A 20349-nucleotide genomic window follows, 5' to 3' on the forward strand; every position below is an offset into this window, starting at 1 on the left:
AGACCCCCATTAGCCCCAACCCTACCTTGATGCCTTATATTAACTATCCCACTCAGATTTGTTGTCCTTATTTGCTCTGGCATATTATATTCATTCTTACATTCAACTGCCTCCATAAGGACTGTATCTCTACTCCACCCCCTTAACAAATCTAGTTTCCCTGAATTTGCACATCCACTACATTCAGCAACACTTTCTCAAGTCTTCTTACACCGTAACCATTCAAATGCAAGCCATCCATCTTATATAGATCCTTTCGCCCATCAAACTCACTCCACACATCCACAAATTCCACACCATGTGTCATACATAACCCACGCATAAAGTCATTCGCAATTATAGCCCTCCTTTTAAACATTTCATTGTCATACCGTGGCAAAAGACTAATCATTCTCTCTCACTCTTTTCTTTTGCTACCTCAAACAATTCATTCAGGTCTTCTATCATTTCCATTTTATCTCCTTTCAAATCATTCGTACCTGCCACAACAATCATTTCTTTCACCCTTTCCTTTTGCTCTCTAATAGACTCAGTTACGTCCTTTATGGTCGCACCAGGTTGGTACGATTTTGTCAAATCCTCTACTAACACACCTCGTACTAACGAGTCTCCATACAGCACTCTATCCTTCATTTTGTTCATGTTCACATTCATACGTCTATTTTTCCTGTCATACCTTTTATTATTGGTTGGTTCATTCAGTCTACTTTTGTTCATGCACTCTAGCTGCTGTTTTGCTCTTTCTATCGCACTATTCAACAACGATCTCACTCAATGCATCTGTCTCATCTTTTTTGTTCTCTGAGAAACCATTTATACTATCATTCACACTTTCTACATTCACACTCTCACAATTTTCATGTACAACCTTGCCGTTTCTTGTCATATCCCTATTTCCTTCATTCTGAAAGTTGACAAAAATATCACACTCACGATCCGAAATACACTTCAATTCCTCATTCTCCCTACATTTTCTACACACATTCAATCCTTTATTATCATCTAACCACACTCCGACCGCACTCCGCAAAGCGTACATTTCACAGCTAGTACACTGACTCATTTCTTTTATGCTACCGTTCTTTGATAACGATGGCGAACCTTCATTACTGGCCGCCATTTTCCTTCGCACAGGTGCCATACTTATTTCAACGTGTTTTTTTTTCAAATGCTTCCTACTTTGTGGCGTTTCCACCAAACTGACCATTATCTCTTTCAGCAAGACAATGCACTGTGTCATTGTCTGCTGTAATCTCCAACAGAATCCTGTTCTCAACCCTATTGAATGCCAGTAAGATGAGCTGGAATGTTGGGTGAGACCAAGGGACATCAGCCCTACACTGGTGCTTTTGGAAAGCAAGCCTCACAGGACTGCTGCAGTTATCACGGCAAAAGGAGGACCTACATCTTAAGAGGGGCACCATTGCTGTTTGTTCCTCACACTATGCTATCTGTTGACTTCTTTCAAAGCAGTTTGTGTGTGTGTGTGTAGCATAAGTGCAATCGCGATAAGATTACCTTGAACAAGAAATTTGAAGAAAATGAACTATTATCAGCTTCTTTTCAGAAAACTCACTCATCTCATCCTTTCTAACTACTTGTTGAACCAACAGGTAATTAGCTGAACTAAAATATAATTTAACATTTCACTATTTTGCATTTCTGTAGTCCAACTGCCCAACAAACAAAATTATTCACCTAGAAATAATCCTTCCACTATAAATAAATCAGTAAACTTTTCAACTTTAAATAATAATTACTTACTAAATTAACAAGTATACACTATCACAGTGATCAGCAAATATATGTATATATCAGAACTACAGATAATCCTATGTATTTGTGTATTGACTAACTATTCATTGTATCGGATAATCCATTTGTTATTCCTATTAACATGTCAATCATTCTTCAAATTTTTTGCATTCCATTCAATTAATTTTTAAGATAACTCCAAATGGCTTTCAATTTTCAGACTGTTTAACAAGAGACGATCAAGTGTACAGCAAGCAGTTTGCATTTGCCAAAATCCTATTGCCCTTTTCTTTCCTACACTAATTTGGCTAAATATAATCACCACATTCAAATCTGATTTAGATGTTTTGATTATCTTTCACCTGCAAATGGCAGTCAAACAGTAGTACTTGTTTTTGGAATACCATAACAGAACTATATTGACAATGCCTGCTACCTAAAAAGCCCCAGTAGAGGTTATCCCACAATCCACTAAGGAAATCCCTCCCCCTTCTCCAAGTAACTTTGTATCATATCCTCGTTGTTTACAGCCACAAAGAAATCTTCTCTTCCAGTTACTATTCTTAATATAAATCACTCTCTCAAGGATGTTGCCATCAGTGACAGAACAAAAATATTTTTGCCCAGTGAATTCTATCCTAATCTCAAATTACTGAATACTTTTTTTTTTTTTTTAGATGGTACAAATGAGCTGGTCACCAGCCTTTTTCAGCAAACTTACAGAATGCTAAACAATGCTCTTGATTTCCATGTGTGAATATATTTATTATCACGATGTTTGGGAATCAAGACAGAGTTGTAAACGAAAAAATAATGTGCATTGGACTTGGTTGGCTAAGCAGATAGCATATCACTCTCCAACCAACATGCTGTTGGTTTGAATCCCAATATACATGGCTTTTTGTGATTATTCTATTCATTTTATGGAGAAGTAGTAACTGCTAACTTATCACTCTTATACAAGAGACTGCACTTCCAAAACAAATACAAATTCTGCATATTACTCAAATAGTGGTTACTTCAAGATTAACAACTCTGTTACTAGTATCAAACATGAAGTATGGAAGAAACCATACGGCATCTAATAAGATGTCAGATATAAAAATAAATAATAATGTGCTACACTATATATTACAATAAAACATTATAAATAAAAGTTGAATTCTATAATGAAAATAAATTGAAAATTGCATTACAAAATACATACAGTATTTTGTAATCAATGTTTGCATACAGTACAGGCTTGATACGTAAAAAACAGCATTAAATTATAATAATAATAATTAAATTATGGATAGCCTACTAATGACAAACACTGAAATTTATTTCTGGTAGTGCATGCATTAAAATTAATAAAAATATGAATACCTACTAAAAACACAATTCTTCATTTCTAATATAGACATGTATTTTTCAAAATTTGTTGCGACTAGATCTGAACATTTTCTATAAAGTTAATTCCTTCACATAAGAGAGGTTTTAAGACTGCAGTAGCAAATTATACACATCAACAATATCTTAGGAGTGGCTGTAAAAGTACTGGAAGAATTGATCAGAAAGAGAATTTTAGAATGGATGGATAAAAATATGATATCAGTGAGGGATACCATGGCTTTGTGAAGGGTCGGTAAAGCCATAGTAATTTGCAAACTATTTACAATAGAGTAACATCTGAGTAGGATAAATTTTTCTTTTGAGAATTTGATGTATATCCCAAACCTTGGATGGACATGTCTGGGAGTCTCACCAGAACACCTAAGCTTGGTGGCGGAAGATCGTGACCATTGGAAGTCCCTCTTGCAGTTGATGCCCCCCACAACCCAATTAGGAAAGGTGGGCCTTGAAGGATGGATGGATGAGAATCCGATTTACAAAAAATTATAAATTACGAGTACTTTAAATGGTATGAACAAAGGATCTAGTGGAGTACGGTGGGTATTCCATGAGGATGGAGGATCGTAGTAAGGCAACATTATCACTATACTTTCTTAAAAAAAGGTTCTATTCATACATCAGTCAATATTCCACAATATGGGTGAAATTGGCTCCCACAGATGAGACCTCATTGAAGGTTGAAATCTTCAACCTGCAATGAGGTCTCTGGGTAAGGCCCTTCCCATAATCCATATCATTATATATGCTCAAAAGGGTGTGCTTTGCATTATGGGATACTAAGGCAATTAATTTCTAGATACAAGTAGCCTAGTTGTGAAGATACTTCATGCACAAACTTTGTTTGTTTACACTTAGATAAAGGATTAAACAAGAATATAATTTCTTGGCATCTTTAATTTAATTTACAACCAAGTGAAAAAACTTTCAATGACTGCACTATAAAATTATCTTAATTTTTTTTTGTACCACTCTTCACGAATCTTGTTTATGCTGAAGCTCAAGTTAAAAAATCGGATGAGGAAAGTGCTAATACTCTTGCACTTTCCTTCAGCACCAGTGCTGAAATCACACTGCTGTGTTTGAATTGAGTTGCTGCAATGGCTTCAATTCGCCTTACTTGGTTAACATTTCTGGTTGAAGGGCCTTTACTTTTTTTCCTGAGTGAACTTTCAATCTCTGGTATTTCTCATCATTTTAGATTTAGTGATGAGAGACCCCATTTGGTCTCTTATCGCTAAATGCATGTAAAACAAATGAATTTCAATCCTGTGCTGGGTTTGATGAAGTATCTAATAATACAAACAAAATCTGATAATATTGGAATCCTCACACACATAAGATTAGTTTGTAGGAAAGTTGTTGACAGGATGTTAATAAACTTAATTATGTAATACTGTCATAATATCCTCCACTATTTAAGCAGGGCCGTTCCGTGCAGTAGCGTATTTTGCTGCCCCTTTCCCTTATTTTTCGTATAGTATATGCCAAATTTTCCACCCCAAAAAACTTGCAGCCCCATGCAAATGCACGTCTTGCAAAGTCGGTAGAGCCAGCCCTGTTCTTAAGGGTATGATCAGATGAATTTGACGATGGTGAAGTTACATGGCAATTAGCTATGTTCGAAAAGTATTCAGAAATTCTAAAAATACTAAGTTTTTAATGAGTTGCCAGATACACAAGAGTTACTCTATTGCATTTTCAGTTATGCATAGCATGTGTGTGATCTATTCAAAGCAAATATTAATGTACTAAACAATGAACAGAGAATTCCCAGATAGGGAGAGCAAAGAGGATCTTCTTTAAAGGATGTACACATACACTGATGCAAACCAATCCATACACAAAAATATCTGACAAACATTATTGCAGTCTTAATAAATAATTATCTTTCCTGTTGTATGAATACTTGGCTTTATCTTTAATTTGCTTGAATATAGCAAGGCCAACGAATGTAATACAAACTGAAGATCTCTGTTTCTAATAATAAGGATTTCTTTATATATTATATCCTCACAAAGGTATATAGACATCATTAACTGAAGAAAATTCATTTAAAATAGTGAATAACAAACTGGGCTCACCTTTGACCTAAATAATGGCAGTGGATCATGATGGTGTGTTGACATCCAGTTCACCATAGAAGAAAACGGAATTTGATGCCACTGATTCTTTCAGTATAGTCAATTATAGCATATGCTGCTCTGCACTAATGAATTAGCACACAGCTCATCCAAGATGACTGATGGGATTCTTGTACATATACTTTCCTCCAATCAGGCAACAATTTCAGCTAAAAGAAACAGTATCATTTTGTTGTTGTTGCATATGATACATGCACGCAGCTCCATAGGATTGCTGGAGGGAAGAAGACCAAGGAGCTATACATTATTACTAAACACCAATCATTAGCAATGCCCACCACAGTGAGAGATGACAAGCATTCCCAATCCAAGATCACCATCTCTTATGACCTTAACTGTTGGAAATTATCTTTTGCCTAGTGCTGGTGAAACCAAAATAAAAATAATATACTCCACAGAGATTTATCTGCTTGCTCAGAAGTTGGAGAATGAGCACTGGACCAAATGAGTTCAGGAGGTTTTTAGTTACAGTAGTTCCACAAGAATCACAGTGATGAATTATGAACAACAGGACTACTCTGAGACATACACTCCAGTTCATTTATCCTAGTTAACCTGATTTGCCATCTTTCTCTACTCTGCAGATTTATCTGCTTGCTGAGAAGTCAGAGAATAAGCAATGAACCAAATGATTTCAGTAAATTTTAAGTTACAACAGTTCCACAAGGACCAAATTGATGAATTATGAAGAAAAGAAGTATATTCAGAAAATACACTGCAGTTAACCACTGCTGCAGGATGGTGGGGAAAAAAAAATTACCTACCACAGCACAAAAGATTTTATTGACATCACTTCTAAAAAAGAAAGCAACTGTAACCAGTCTTCTGACTGAAATTTATCTTACCTGATACTGGATTCCAACATTTCCTGCATATACTTGTTTCTTACGTTTTGCTATTTGGCTTACATTCATTATATTTGAATCATCCAAATGCGTATGACAATATGTGATATGTAAAAAGGACAGAAATTAATATATGAAAATGAATGAAATATTTCACATTACATGTGATAATTTCATACACAAATGGACAGAAACCTATAGAACATTAGCACTGTGGGTAAGCTAAGGATGAGACAAACTGCAGTTCTTCACCAGAGACCAAAAGGGTATTTCTGATCCATTGTGTTCATAGCCAAGTGACGTTGGAATCCACTTGGACACCCTAGTTCTACAATTCTGCTTCATTTAAGAGAGTTAGAACTACAAGACTTGGTTCAATAAAAGTACTTTACTACCTGGAGCATCTGCTTGCAATATGTTTATACTACACACACACACACACACACACACACAAAATAATGAGTAAAAAAGTAATTATGTTTATTTAAATATCAAGAATATGGGTAGAGGGATGCTATCATAATGAAGGCTCTTCCATTAGGAATTCAGCTGGATACATAAAGAACTATCCAAGTTTAGATACATATTAACCATTTTACTGCTATGCTTGTGTTATCTCAAGCTCTTAACTAGCAGCATTCATGGTGAGCTCAGGTATTTCCGAGCAGAAAACATTTCTAAATACAGGAAGAAACAACTATTGATGAGTTCCTCTCATTTTTAAAAAATGAGATGAGCCTGTCAAACTTCCAAGGATGGGGCATCCATAATTTGGGGACCAATCCCTCAGGTTCCTCTCATTTCTCATTCCAACTATACCAAAAAAATAAAAAAGTCCTACTAGGTAATGCTTGTTTTTTTTTTTTTACCCCACATAAAAGATCAAAAGTCCTATAAGAGTAGTGTAGCATGCAGGTACAAGTGCTCAAACAACTTACAGATAATAAAGAGAGAGAGCCGAGCAGATATTTGAACAAATGTAGCATTGGGCTACGTATATACTATTTTAAAATATATCATACGACTAAATTTTGAAAGGATTATGAGGATAATGCAGTTATAATCACATTCACAGATTTCAACATGACTATTTTATAAATGTCAAAATTTCAGTAAGCACTGACATATCAAAACAAACATCCTGAACTTTCACAGCATTTTTTTAAAATTCAAATTATAAAAGAAAATTATAAACTAAGTCAGCAATGAGGGTTTGGCTGGATTTATATTACCTCAGAAGTGAAAAGGTTAAGAAATAAACAAATAGAGATTATAATTTATGTGTATTAAAAAAAATTAAGACGAAAGTTTTCTATTTCCTTTCAAGCAAGCTGAAAATTAAACTATATTGACATATAAAAGAAAGTGTTTGTTTTAATAGAAATCCAAATTTAAACTAACAAACATATTCACAACAAATATTCCATGGCCTCTCATTTTAATAGTGCATGACAGCAATTGGTAATTCCCCCACCACCATGGCATAGTTCCTCAAGCACTGTGAAGAAATATCATTTGAGGATTTTTTCTCTCTCTTTAATATGAAGATAAGTAATGAGCTAGACTATTCAAAAGAAAAAGAAATAAATTTAATCCTCCTGAAATAAAACACAGAGGATCTAATATAAGCAAAGAAGGAGGATGTTTTGAATTTTTTTTTTCAAATCAAAGTTAACATCTAAAATAGAAACTGTTATTTTTTACATTTCACACTCATTTTTATTCTGTGTTCAATAAATATAGCATGGCTGCTCTTAATACATAATCATCTTTTGTGAACAATTTTAACAGATTTTCTTTTCAGAAAAATGGAATTTCTAGAGATCTTTAGAAGTTAAAATTTCTCCAATTACAGATTATCCCAGGAACATTAGGTGCTTGTGAAAATAACATTTGTGGGAAAAGAAAACTCATTAAATACTCATTATATATATATATATATATATATATATAATTTTGATATTCCATGTATACCTTTTTATATTCTGCTCATGTTTGTTTATATGCTGTTTCTGTTAGCCATCTAGATGGAATAATAGCATACCAATGGGCAACACTAATAAACATTAATAGGGCAGAGATTATGATGCAAAACAAAAGGGTGGAGGGAAAAAAAAACATTTATGTTCATAACACCTTTCCAATTTGACAATATTATGCTTGCAAAACAACAGAAAACATTAGGAATACACTGGTTTCCATAAATTAAGGAACAAAGAAAAAGAAACTCAAATTGTACAATGAAATTTTATGCAACTCACTAAAAAAGCAGTATATGAGATGTGAAAAAACATCCACAAAATTTGTAAACAGTTTAATTCAGTAATAAATGGGTACACAAAGACAATGGTCAAAAACAAGGTCACAATGAGACTGTAAAAGTGCCTCAATAAATCATAAATTAAAGATGTCAAGAAATTATATTCTTGATTTCATCCATTATCCAAGTGTATGCTAACAAAGTTTGCACATTAATTTCACGACTGGGCTACTTGTATATGGAGGCTAATGACTCTGCATCAATTGCCTTAATATCCCAAAATGCAAAACACATATACTATGCAAAGAAAAGTGGCTCAATACAGAATAAATTAAAGATGCCAAGAAATTAAATTCTTGGTTTCATCCTTCATCCAAGTGTATGCTAACAAAGTTTATGTGTGAAGTAACTTCACGACTGGATTACTTGTATACAGAGGCTAATGACTCCACATCAATTGTCTTAATATCCCATAATGCAAAACACACATCCTTATGGTCAAGTATAATGCTATGCAAGAAAGTGCCTCAATAAGGAATAAATTAAAGATGCCAAGAAATTATATTCTTGGTTTCATCCTTTATTATTATTATTATTATTAGACACCTCCAGGGAGTCCAAAGACTCATCGAGGGAGAGTATGCCAACAGCATCGAACGATTGGTCCCTTTCCAACTACTAACCGTGCTCAAACTTACTTAACTGAGCCATTAGTAGCAGAGGCTCTACCAATCGTTATACAAGTGTAAGCAAACAAAGTTTGCTTACACTTGTATAAAGCGTGAAGTAACGTCACAAGTGGGCTACTTGAATATAGAGGCAAATGACTTCATATCAATTGCCCAAGTATTCCATAATGCAAAGCACATATCCTTACGGACACATATAATGCTATGCATTATGGGAAGGACCACTACCCAGACTAGTTTCGACCTTTATTGTATGTTTAAGTGCAGTAATAACTCTCCAAAAACTCCTGCAATCCATCAGATTACCCAACAATGAGTGACCAAAGGATCATTTAACTCAGCAGTAGTTCCACTCAGTGACAGGCTCACCCCTGCCACCAAGAACCATTAGCGGTAGCTCTGCAAAATGGTAGGCTCACTCCACCACTGAGCAGAGCCACTCAATTTCAGGGAAAGCAACCACTTCTGCATAAAAGCACCAGACCCAGAAGTGACACAAAGGTTGAAGTAATGTGGAAGTCATATTTCTATATACAAGTAGTGAAAAGGTGTCATACCTTATTACTAAAATACTCTGGATTAAAGATAAAAAGTTTTTTTTTTTCAGTTGGTTATACTATAAATTAAAGATGCCAAGAAATTATATTCTTGGTTTCAGACTTCTGCATTTCTTCAACCTTGGGTCTGGCTCCCACTGATGAGACCTCGAAACCCACCTGGATAGTAGTCCTTCCCATAAGGCACAGCACTATACATCTCCATAAGGATATCTGTTTTGCATTATGGAATACTAAGGCAATTGACGTATAGTCATTAGCCTCTAAAAACAAGTAGCTTAGTCGTGAAGTTACCTCATGTGCCAACTTTGTTTTATTACACTTGGATAAAGGCTGAAACAAAGAATATAATTTCTTGGAATCTATAATTTATAATATAATCAAATAAAAAAAAATGTTCAATAAGGAATATAGTCACAGCAATACAGCTCATATAACTGTTTCATATTGGTTTCTGTTAATTAAGGAACAGAGAAAAATTATAACTCAAAAACTTGAATTTTTTTTTTAATGAAATTCGGTATAAAGCAGCATGATATGAGATGTGAAAGAAACCTCCACAAGAAATGTAAATCATCAACAAATTCCTGATATGTACCCTAGGGGTATGGCATAATTATGATAGTAATACATGAAAATAAATGTTACACCATTACTAACTTCAAATCAACAATTTTCCTCAATTAACCTGATATGCATCAAGACTCCAACATTGAGCTCTTTTTCCAAACAAATCTGGCAAAGAATACTTGTCCCATTCTGGTTAAGTATCCATACCACCTGGGATTATCTCTACTAACACATTCCTGAATGCTGACAGTGGCAAGTGCCTTCCTAATATTCTCATTTTTAATGTGATATTGCCATTGATGACATCTGTTCACTCCAATAATCTTTCTCAGATCCTTCCTATCTGTGTTCTCCTGTCCTTGATCAAGTGTTTTATTTCTGACCCAGGTCTCACACCCTTAAGTTAAAATTGGTTTGAACACAGTCTTGTATACAGCTAATTTAGTGTCTTGACTGATTTCTTTCTTAATTCCATATAAATTTATTCAGCTTACTTCATACCATACCAGATTTACTAATTCTGTTGTCTATTTTCATATTTAATTTGTCATCTTCCCTAAAAATTGGATGTAAATAACTGAAATGTTTTACTTGTTCTATAAGTTCACCATTCAGGTGAATGGTGAACTTATAGAACACCATTCAGGTTACAGTTGAGGCTTTTCCAATGTTTTTATCTATTTTCATTGCCTTTGTCTTTTTATTGCTGACCTTAACACCAAATTATTTACAAAGATTATTCTATTTAGTCAGGAAATGTTGTAGATTGTTGGATTTATTCAGAAGTATAACATCAACTAAGATTAACTAATTTACATGGCCCAAGAATGATCGCTATCAGATTAAAAGGCAAAGAAAAAAATGTTCACTTTACAATTATTCAAATCTACATCCCCGACCAGTCACATGAAGAAATAGATACCTTTTATGATAAGTTGCAAGATCTAATAGACAAGACCAATAAGAAAGATATATTAATAGTGATGGGAGATTTTAATGCCAAAATTGGAAAGTTCAGCCCAGGCATGGAGGATGTTATGGGCAGGTTCGGAGTTGATAACAGAAATGAAAGAAGTGAAAGAACTTTAGAATTTTGTAAAGCAAATAATCTATTTATCTGTAATACCTTTTTTTCCCATAGACCTTCCCACAAATACACATGGACCTCACCAGATGATACAACAAAGAACTGTATTGATTACATTCTAATCAAATGCAATTGGAAATTATCAGTGCAAAATGTTAGAACTTTAAAAACTCCAGAGTTCAACACTGACCATGAACTGCTAGCAGCAAAAATTAAACTAAAATTCAAGTATCGTAAATCACGAGCTCCTATCAACAAAGTGGACCTGTCAAAACTGAAAGAGAAATCTATGCAAGATAATTATCAGACACTAATAGGAAATGAGTTTAGAAGATTATCCTATGACAATGTAGAAAATACAGGGAATCAAGGTAAAAAAATTGTTATAAGTACTGCAAGAAACATACTTGGTACAGCATCAAGACCAAATCATAAATGGATAACCCCTGAAATTCTAAATACTTTAGAAGAAAAAAGAATAGCAAAGCATATATTAAATATAAAAAATGCAGAAGAAAATAAACAACATTATAAGAATCTTAAAAACAAAATTGATAAAATGTGCATATCTGCCAAAAATAACTGGTTGGAGGAAAAAGCAAAACTCTGCGAAGAAGCTAATAAAAGAAATGATAATAAAACGGTATACAAAATTATCAAAGAATTAACTAAGATCTATAAAGATAAACCATTAACAATGAAAGATAAAAACAATCTAGAAACTGGGTCAATACAAAATATTAAAATAATTTGGAAGGACTACTATCAAACATTTCAAAACGAACAGGAGGAGGAAAGTATAACAGAAAAGATGATATATGAAAAGGCACCACCCATAACCTCAGCAGAAATTATAAATGCAATAAACCAAATGAAACTTTCAAAAGCTACAGGTAAAGATGAAATATCTATAGAACTGTGGAAATATGGTGGCAAGGAAGCCATTAATTTCTTAATGAATTTATTTAATCAAATTCTTAATACTGGAATAATTCCAACTGACTGGAAAACAGGAATTATTATACCAATTCACAAAAAAGGAGACAAAAGAATATGTGAAAATTACAGACCCATAACACTCTTAAGTCATAACTATGACTTAAGAGTGTTATGGGTATATTTGAACTATTCATTCGAATTATACAAAAGAGAACACAGGTGCTTACAGAAAAAATCATAGAGGAAAACCAAGCAGGATTCAAGCCACATAGATCCACTATAGACCATATCTTCACCATTAATAATATAGCAGAAAAATATTGGGAATACAACCTGCCCATATACTGTTGTTTTATAAATTTTAAGCAAGCCTTTGATTCAGTTAATAGAAACAAATTGATTACTATTCTAAAAAACGTAAAAATGGATTCTGATATTTTAACATTTATTACAAATTATTATGGAGACACTAAAGCTTTTGCTAAAACAAACATTAAAACCGAGAATTTCAGAGTCAAGAAAGGTGTAATGCAGGGATGCCCTCTCTCACCTCAACTCTTTATCCTCTTCCTAGAAGGAGTCTGTAAAACCATAGCCAATGAACCAGGTGTAAAAATCAATGGTACCAACATTAATCACATAAAATACACGGATGATATCATTATTTTAGCAGATTCTAAACCACAGCTAGAAAAAACTATTAATATTTTAAATGACTCTTGTAAAACTTATGGTATGAAAATAAATCTTCATAAAACAAACATAATGAGGATAGGTAGAGAAGAAAAAAATATTTCTATAAATCTTGAAAATCACCTGCTGGAACAAGTTAATAAATATGTTTATTTTGGCAGTCTTACATCTAGTAACCTCAACAATATGGAAACAGTAAAACACAGGCTAAACCTAGGTTGGACCAACATGAAAAACTAAACAAAATATGGAAAAATAAAAAAATCCCAACGAGTCTAAAATTATATAAAACAATTATCCCAATGGCTACTTATGCTTCAGAAGCCTGGAGATTAACTCAATGACCAATCAAGAAACTTCAAGCATTTGAAATGAAATGCCTCAGAAAAATTAATAACACCCACTTGATGCAACACAAGACTAATGATCAAGTCAGAACAGATTTAGACTTCCCAGATAATATAATAGACACAATCATTAAGCATCAACTGAGATGGTTTGGTCATATTCAGAGAATGGCCCCTAATAGACTTCCATATTTAGCTCTGAATGGATATATTGGAAGAAAAAGACCTAGAGGCAGACCAACAAGTACTTGGATAAAGTTGCTGAAAGAACATTCACATCTATCCAGCTATAGTCATGATTGAGATGGCTAAAGATTGCGATAAGTGGAGAACCTTTCTTCTTAGTGGACTCAACCTGTTACCAATCAGATGAGATGAGATGAAGATTAACTGCCAATTTTGATATCAGATTCAAGCTTCAATTTTGATATCAGAAACCACTTTCCTTCATAATGTGGTCCATATAGATAATAACATTGGAAACGATGTGCACCCTTGTCACACACCTGATTTAACATCAAACAATCTTCCTGTACCTCCTTCAATTCTAACTGCTGGCTTACAGCAAAAATGCAGACTAGGTATTGCTCGATATAATGTCCAATTTACAGCATATATGAGCTTTCCTCTTTGCACCTTGTTGTGCCTTTTCCAAATCAACCAAACAATACAAATCCCTGTTATATTCCCAGTATTTCTCAACTATTTGTCTTAAAGTGAAAATCTGATTCTGATAACCTTTGTTTGGCCTGAATACAGTTTGTTCTTCACCAAGCTTGCATTCCAAATGTTCTAAGTCATTTCTCAAGTATACTTGGATAAATCTTACCAGGAACAATTAGTAGAGAAATACCTCTGTAATTCTCACAATCACATTCTTATAGATGTTTACTATGAGAACTCTGTTCCAATCATCTGGAATTCGATCCTCTGACCAATCCATCTGATTTATACAATGCAGCCATTGTAAAAGTTTTAAACCTCCTTATTTGAGCATTTCTGGTTGAATTAAATCTACTATAGCTGCCTTTCCACATTTCAGGTTTTTGAAGACTTTTTCTACTCCAACTCCTACTACTGCATTCCTGTTGGAAATTTTCTACCAGCAGGTTGACAATGCTTGTTTAATTTAGCAGTCTTTCAAAGTAATTACACAAATATCTTTATTTTCAGCTTTATCTTATCTTATGACCTTTATCACCTGATTCCTTTCACAGTACTTTTTTCTTCTGAGCTTTTGTAAAAAAATGTAAATAAAGAATTTAATTCAGTAACAAATGGGTATACAAAGACAATGGCCAAAACCTACGTCACAATGAGAATGCCAAAGTGCCTGAATAAGGAAAATATAGTCATCCGTCAGCAATGCAGTGCCCAGAGTTGTTTCATACTGTATATAGCAGTGTCCAGAAAATCAGCTGGTAATAAGAGTAACCACTGCTCCTGCAAACCTCTCCTAGGTTTCTCAAGATTTTGTACAGGGAGCTGAAAGCAGTAACACATCTACCTAGAGCATCCCAGATGTTCTCAACAGAATTAAATTCTTCTAGAATAAATGTCTCCCTCATCACACCAGCATAAGAACAAAAATAGGAATCCAGGACCTCGTCTCTATAAATTACAATGCTCATGGTTCCATAAGGGAAGCACATACAGGCCGGAGCATACCTAGCAAGATGCCTCCTCGTACCACCATGGCATACAGTATCTTTGCCATAAGTGTCCCTTTTTTGAATATTAGAGGGATGTACATGTCCCTGGTTCTCTCCAGATCAGAGTACTCCTGGTATTGCTTTCTAAAGCAAAATCAAGACTCGACTGTAAACAATACCGATTCACATTGGTCATGGGTCCAACCGATGAAGCCTTTCCTATTATAAATGTCTCTTCTCTTGTGTAAAGTGAATGGGGAGGCATGCAGACCACCTTTTTGAAATTTTCTATGCACAGCGGCAGCAGAAATCAATGTAAATGTAGACAAGGTGAGGTCAGATTCAGGACAGTGTGCTGTTTTGGGAAAGATAATCAGAGATATTGGTCACCCAGAGCAGTTGTAGCCCAGCCTTCCTTTAGTGTATATCTAGGATGCTGTTAAAGACTGCTGGAATTGGCTCCATAGTCTATGAATGATAGAATAACTACCATGCAACATCTGTCTGGCATGTCTTTAGTCTTATGATGGTTCATTCCCTCAATTCATTTATTAAATGATGCCTTACAGCCACATAAAAAAATAATTTTGCTATTTAAATATAAAAAAAAAGTTGCTCCAGACACAAAATGGAAAACCACTTTAAAATTCCCACTTTTATGCATTTTCATATTACTTGTCAGCACAGCTCATTTCTATACAATAATCAGACAGTGATACTTCTTTGCATAACATACCCATCTTTCGTATCTGTCCCCATCCCCAGCTGTTGTGAATTTTCTCTGCAAGAGCTATGCATTACTTGAATTACAAAAATAGTGAGTCACATTTGGATATCCTTCTGCATTCTTAAGGGCTATATACTTTTATACTGCCACCTAACTGCGAAAGTCACTCTATGCCAACTTCTGTTTTTAACATCTCATTCTGATAAAAAATAAAAGTTACAACAGTTTTGGAATAAACATTTCACCGCAAAAAAATATTAAGTTTTTTATCAGATAAAACAATAAGCAAGGAGATGAAAATGAAAGCTTAAATAATGATATATACAGGGCTTGACGAAGGTGCTCACCTGTGACAAACAGATATTGCCCGACTGCCAGATAGCAAGTAGCTGCAGACAAGCTAAATATTTTTTATTTAATAAAAACGATCTCAATAAAAAAAATCACAGAAGAATGTGCTTAATATTTTAGTAAGAAAATTAATTAACAAATTATTTACCAAAGTGTTTTTACACTTCTATTCTTATTTACTGATCTCTTCTTGGAATTGCTCTCATCGGAAGGAAATGTTCTTCAAAAGTAAGATACAGCACCATTAATCAATTTCTGGACATATTGGGAGTGGGAAATACTGTTAAAAATTGGTTGAGGCATGTACTTTTTTTGGGGGGGGGGGGGGGGTTTGCATATGTCAAACCCACATATTTATTATGATCTACTTAGGAGAATATTATCTTTGGACACATGGTATCAGTTCCTGAATGGGAAAAATATTGGCACTTTGAATAAATGCTTAAATGAGTATCTGAACACAGGTGTGCACCTTTGTCGAGCCCTGTAGGGTTTGAAGAATAAATAGGATGGGAGTGAAATAGTTGTGTAACCTTATCAAGCAAAAGATCCATAAAAATATTATGTGGAAAGAATATCATGAAAATGACAGTGAGAGGAGTTATGAAATATATAAAGTGCAGGCCAGAAAAGTAAAGAGTATTGTGCAGAGAGCTAAAGCGGAATATGAAAATAAATTGGCTATGCAGGCTAAACGCAACCCATCACAATTTTGTTATGCCACAAGTAAAAGTGGAAGAATAATTTTAATGAATGCAAATGGTACTCCAGTATCAGAAGCTAATTAGATTGTTCAATTAACGAGTGCTCACTTTGCTAAGATATATCAATCAAGTGTATATAACATGATGCACACTGCTACTACTATATTGGATGATGAGTTAGAGGTGCATGAGAATGAGGTTGTAGAGCCGTTGCAAACCTGAATAAGAATTTGGCAATAAGGACAAGTGGAATATCAGCAGGTATGGATCAGTTGAAATGGCCAGGCCATTGACATGATTGCATAACTTGTCTTAGCTGGAAAGATACAACGGGAATGGAAAGATGTATATTTCTGCTGTAAAACTGATGTGCAACTACCAGCCTATCAGTATCTCTGGTGTGTGGTGGTGAAGATTTTAGAGAAGTTAGCAAAAACTCGCATACAGAAATGGTTAAACAGACAAGTTAACTTACGTTTCTATGCGTATATTCTGCTTTGAAATAATGCTGGTTCTAATATCCACTTTGCTTATGTAATTAAACAGACGAGATTTATTCTGCATAACAGCATGGGTTTAGTAAAGAGAGGTCATGTTTTAACAATTTTCTCATATTTCATAACAATGTTACTGCAGAATTGGATAAACAGAATGGATACACTATGATATTATTGTATTTTGTTAATGCATTTGATAGGACATCGCATGAATGCCTGTTGTATAGACTGCTGAATATGGGTTTGGAATATAAACTTCTAACTTGGATAAGTGGAGGGTTGGCAGCCAAATATCATAAAATGGTATAGAGTGGGTGTGAATCTGCTAGATTTAATACGACCACTGTTGTATACTGCACTGTTAAATTTATACATTAATGACATTTGGAAGAATCTAATGGGCAATGTGCAATTTTTTGCTGATGAAGCAAAGATTACATATAACAAAAAGTGCTATGTGTAATCAGGGATGCTACTGATATTGCACTTACAGAATGAGTTAAATAGGTTGGAAAGTTGGGAAAATGACTGACTATTCAATGTTAGTAAGTGTAAAGTCAGGCACTCTGGTATGATGAGATTTCCAACCACATATTATATTAGCAGGGTTAAGTTACAAAAACCTGATGATCTTAGGGATTTTGGTGTAATGGTGTACAGGAATTTCAAGTTCAACAGTCACAGCAAAAATTACAACTCAGAGGATAATTTTGATGTTAAAACAAACCTTGACATGTAAGGATAATGAAGCCAATTTGCCCATTTACAAAGCCTTGATAACACTGCACCTCGACTACAGTTCACAGATTTGGTCTTGTGGGTTACAAAAGTATAAAGAAACCGTGGAAAGGATGCAATGATTATATCAGGATTATGGAATTTAGATTACATATGTAATTACATATTAATTACACCTTCCATATGATGAAATTTATCATATGGAAGATGAGAAGAAAACACAGGCTTCCAAGTTAAGTATGTTCAAGGTTAAGAAAGTGGTAAGAGCTAGATTTTTCCTCTTGGAGTAGTGAGTGGAATAGTTTGCCTGTTGAAGTAGTGAGTGCATCTAATATGAATGAGTTTAAGGGACGGTATGACAGCTGGTGTGGGTGATGTATAGCCTCCCTCTGTGAGTCCTTGACTCCCTGAAGGTCTCAGATAAAAACCCATATTAAAATATATATATATATAAAATGAAAAAAACTAATGATGGAAAAACAAGAGGAACAATTTCAGATAAATGAACATTTAATGGCAAATAACTCTTCCATTAACAACAAAGTGAAAGTATTTTGATAAGTTATAATTTGCAACACTCCCTATACTACAACACCATTATAACCAACTACCAAAGCTTCATCCAAATACCCAGACACACAATTCAGTTCTTCAGATAATTCATCCTAATAAACTATTCTCATGATCTCCTACAAGGTTGCTATAGTACAAGTCAACTGTAAAGATATATTCCGGTCATCTCGTATATAAAGCAATAATCCTTTTTGACCCCACCCCTGAGTAACAGGCAATCTTAACACTGTGGCCTATAATGACATTCTAAACGATTCTGAACTTTATGGGGCAAATTTGTTAAAAGTCCTTTCATGTACCAACATGACCCACCCCCCCAATCCATAAAACAAGACTGTGCATGTAATGGTTAGAAGAGATAGAAATTGAACTAGACTAGCCAGAGAAACCTCTGACCTCAACCTCATCAAACACATGTGGAACAGAATGCTGGGTGAGCTAGCGCAAACAGTCCAACATAAGTGACCAACCTTGCTAATTCTCTTCTAGAAGACTGTTATGATAAAAATGGTGGACCAACTCCATGTTAACACCTTTCATATTAGGATGAGACTTGGAATGAGCAAGTGCCTGGATATTTTTGATCAGATAATGCAGCTACGAATTTAAGAGTAATGTTAGAAATTTTGCAGAATCATTATGATTGGAGAAGTCAGTTTATGTTATAATATTAGGAAGTTAAGAAAATGAAAAGTTACAATGAATGGCATGATAGGGAAAATATTTAGGAAGAGAGGTTAAGAATACATATGTCTGAAGTTCATCTGATGAAAGAAGAGTGTGATATAGAATTGAATGGCATAAGACCAAGTAAGGATATAGGTATTGGGAGAGAATGATGCTAAGTCAAAGAAGCCAGGGATGGAGAGAGCAGTGATGACCTCTTGTGAAAAGTGTGGTTTGGATGATGGATGATCTGGTGTAGCACGTAAGAGAGAAGATGCAGGCTTGGGAGAGTAACAAGAGGTATGGGACTGACTGCTTATCTATGCACAAATGCCAGTACAAAAAATAATGATGAAATATGTATTAGTGAATATGGATTACATAAGATGTCAGGACACATGTAGAAATTGAAGGCTGATAAAATTGCACCTACTCAGGTTGAGAATCATGACTAGAAAATGGTACTATACTTAAGATTTTAAAGTCTGATGGCAATCTTGATAGACACTATTTAAACTGGCTCATCAAAAGATGATTGGATTTCATGGCAGTATGGATGACATGTTACTATGAGAAAGAGAATTTTTAAGCAAAATCATGTTATATGGTATATTTTAGAGGGATCATGAGGATAAGAGTTATGAATTTGTACCACAAAAGGATGTTATTATGCCTGAGATATCATTGATGCTTAAAAAAATGAGGATGTACATGTAGTCTTGGACAGTGTGGAAGAGCAGGCATGGGGCAATATGGAGGATAACAAAATTTTTGTACAAGGCAGGTTATTATTCAAGGATCCAACCAGTAGCTATGCAACAGTTGAATGAACTTGATGCATGAGAAATAACTAAAGCATAAGAGTTTAGAAATATTGAAAAACTGATGTCCACAATGTATACCTACGAGAAGGATAAACAGGAAAATTAAAAAACTGCAAATTCAAGTTATGACAGAGAAATAAAGAGGTAAATAGAGCTGTTCTGAAATGAGCATAAGATTCAAGCTAACAAGTATACTAGAGAGTACATCAGAACAACAATTTAAGGAAAATTCCCAAAACACATTTTATTATGTGACCAGCCAGATCAGATTCTGGTAGAATGACTCTGCTGAACAGAGTTGGGAAACCAATATTGAAGACAAAGAGTTCTTCAATGATT

At 34.4% G+C, this 20349-nt stretch overlaps 1 protein-coding gene across 3 annotated transcripts in view; it reads right to left on the bottom strand.

Moving 5' to 3' along the window:
- LOC150092606 (serine/threonine-protein phosphatase 1 regulatory subunit 10-like) overlaps positions 1 to 20349 on the bottom strand; it is a 447296-nt gene that overhangs the window by 237161 nt on the left and 189786 nt on the right. Inside the window, exon 1 of one of the 3 annotated variants that reach the window (XM_090414737.1) lies at positions 5232 to 5921. The exons of the other annotated variants lie outside the window; for them this stretch is intronic. Coding sequence (XP_090270863.1) covers positions 5232 to 5260 — 29 coding nt within the window. The 5' untranslated portion in view covers positions 5261 to 5921. Of the gene's footprint in view, positions 1 to 5231; positions 5922 to 20349 lie in introns of those variants that run through there. 3 annotated transcript variants of the gene reach the window in all.

This window comes from Typopeltis vanoorti, chromosome 25 (assembly GCF_054136105.1).
Source record: "Typopeltis vanoorti isolate ZY-2024b chromosome 25, IOZ_Tvanoo_1.0, whole genome shotgun sequence".
Taxonomy (NCBI): domain Eukaryota; kingdom Metazoa; phylum Arthropoda; class Arachnida; order Uropygi; family Thelyphonidae; genus Typopeltis; species Typopeltis vanoorti.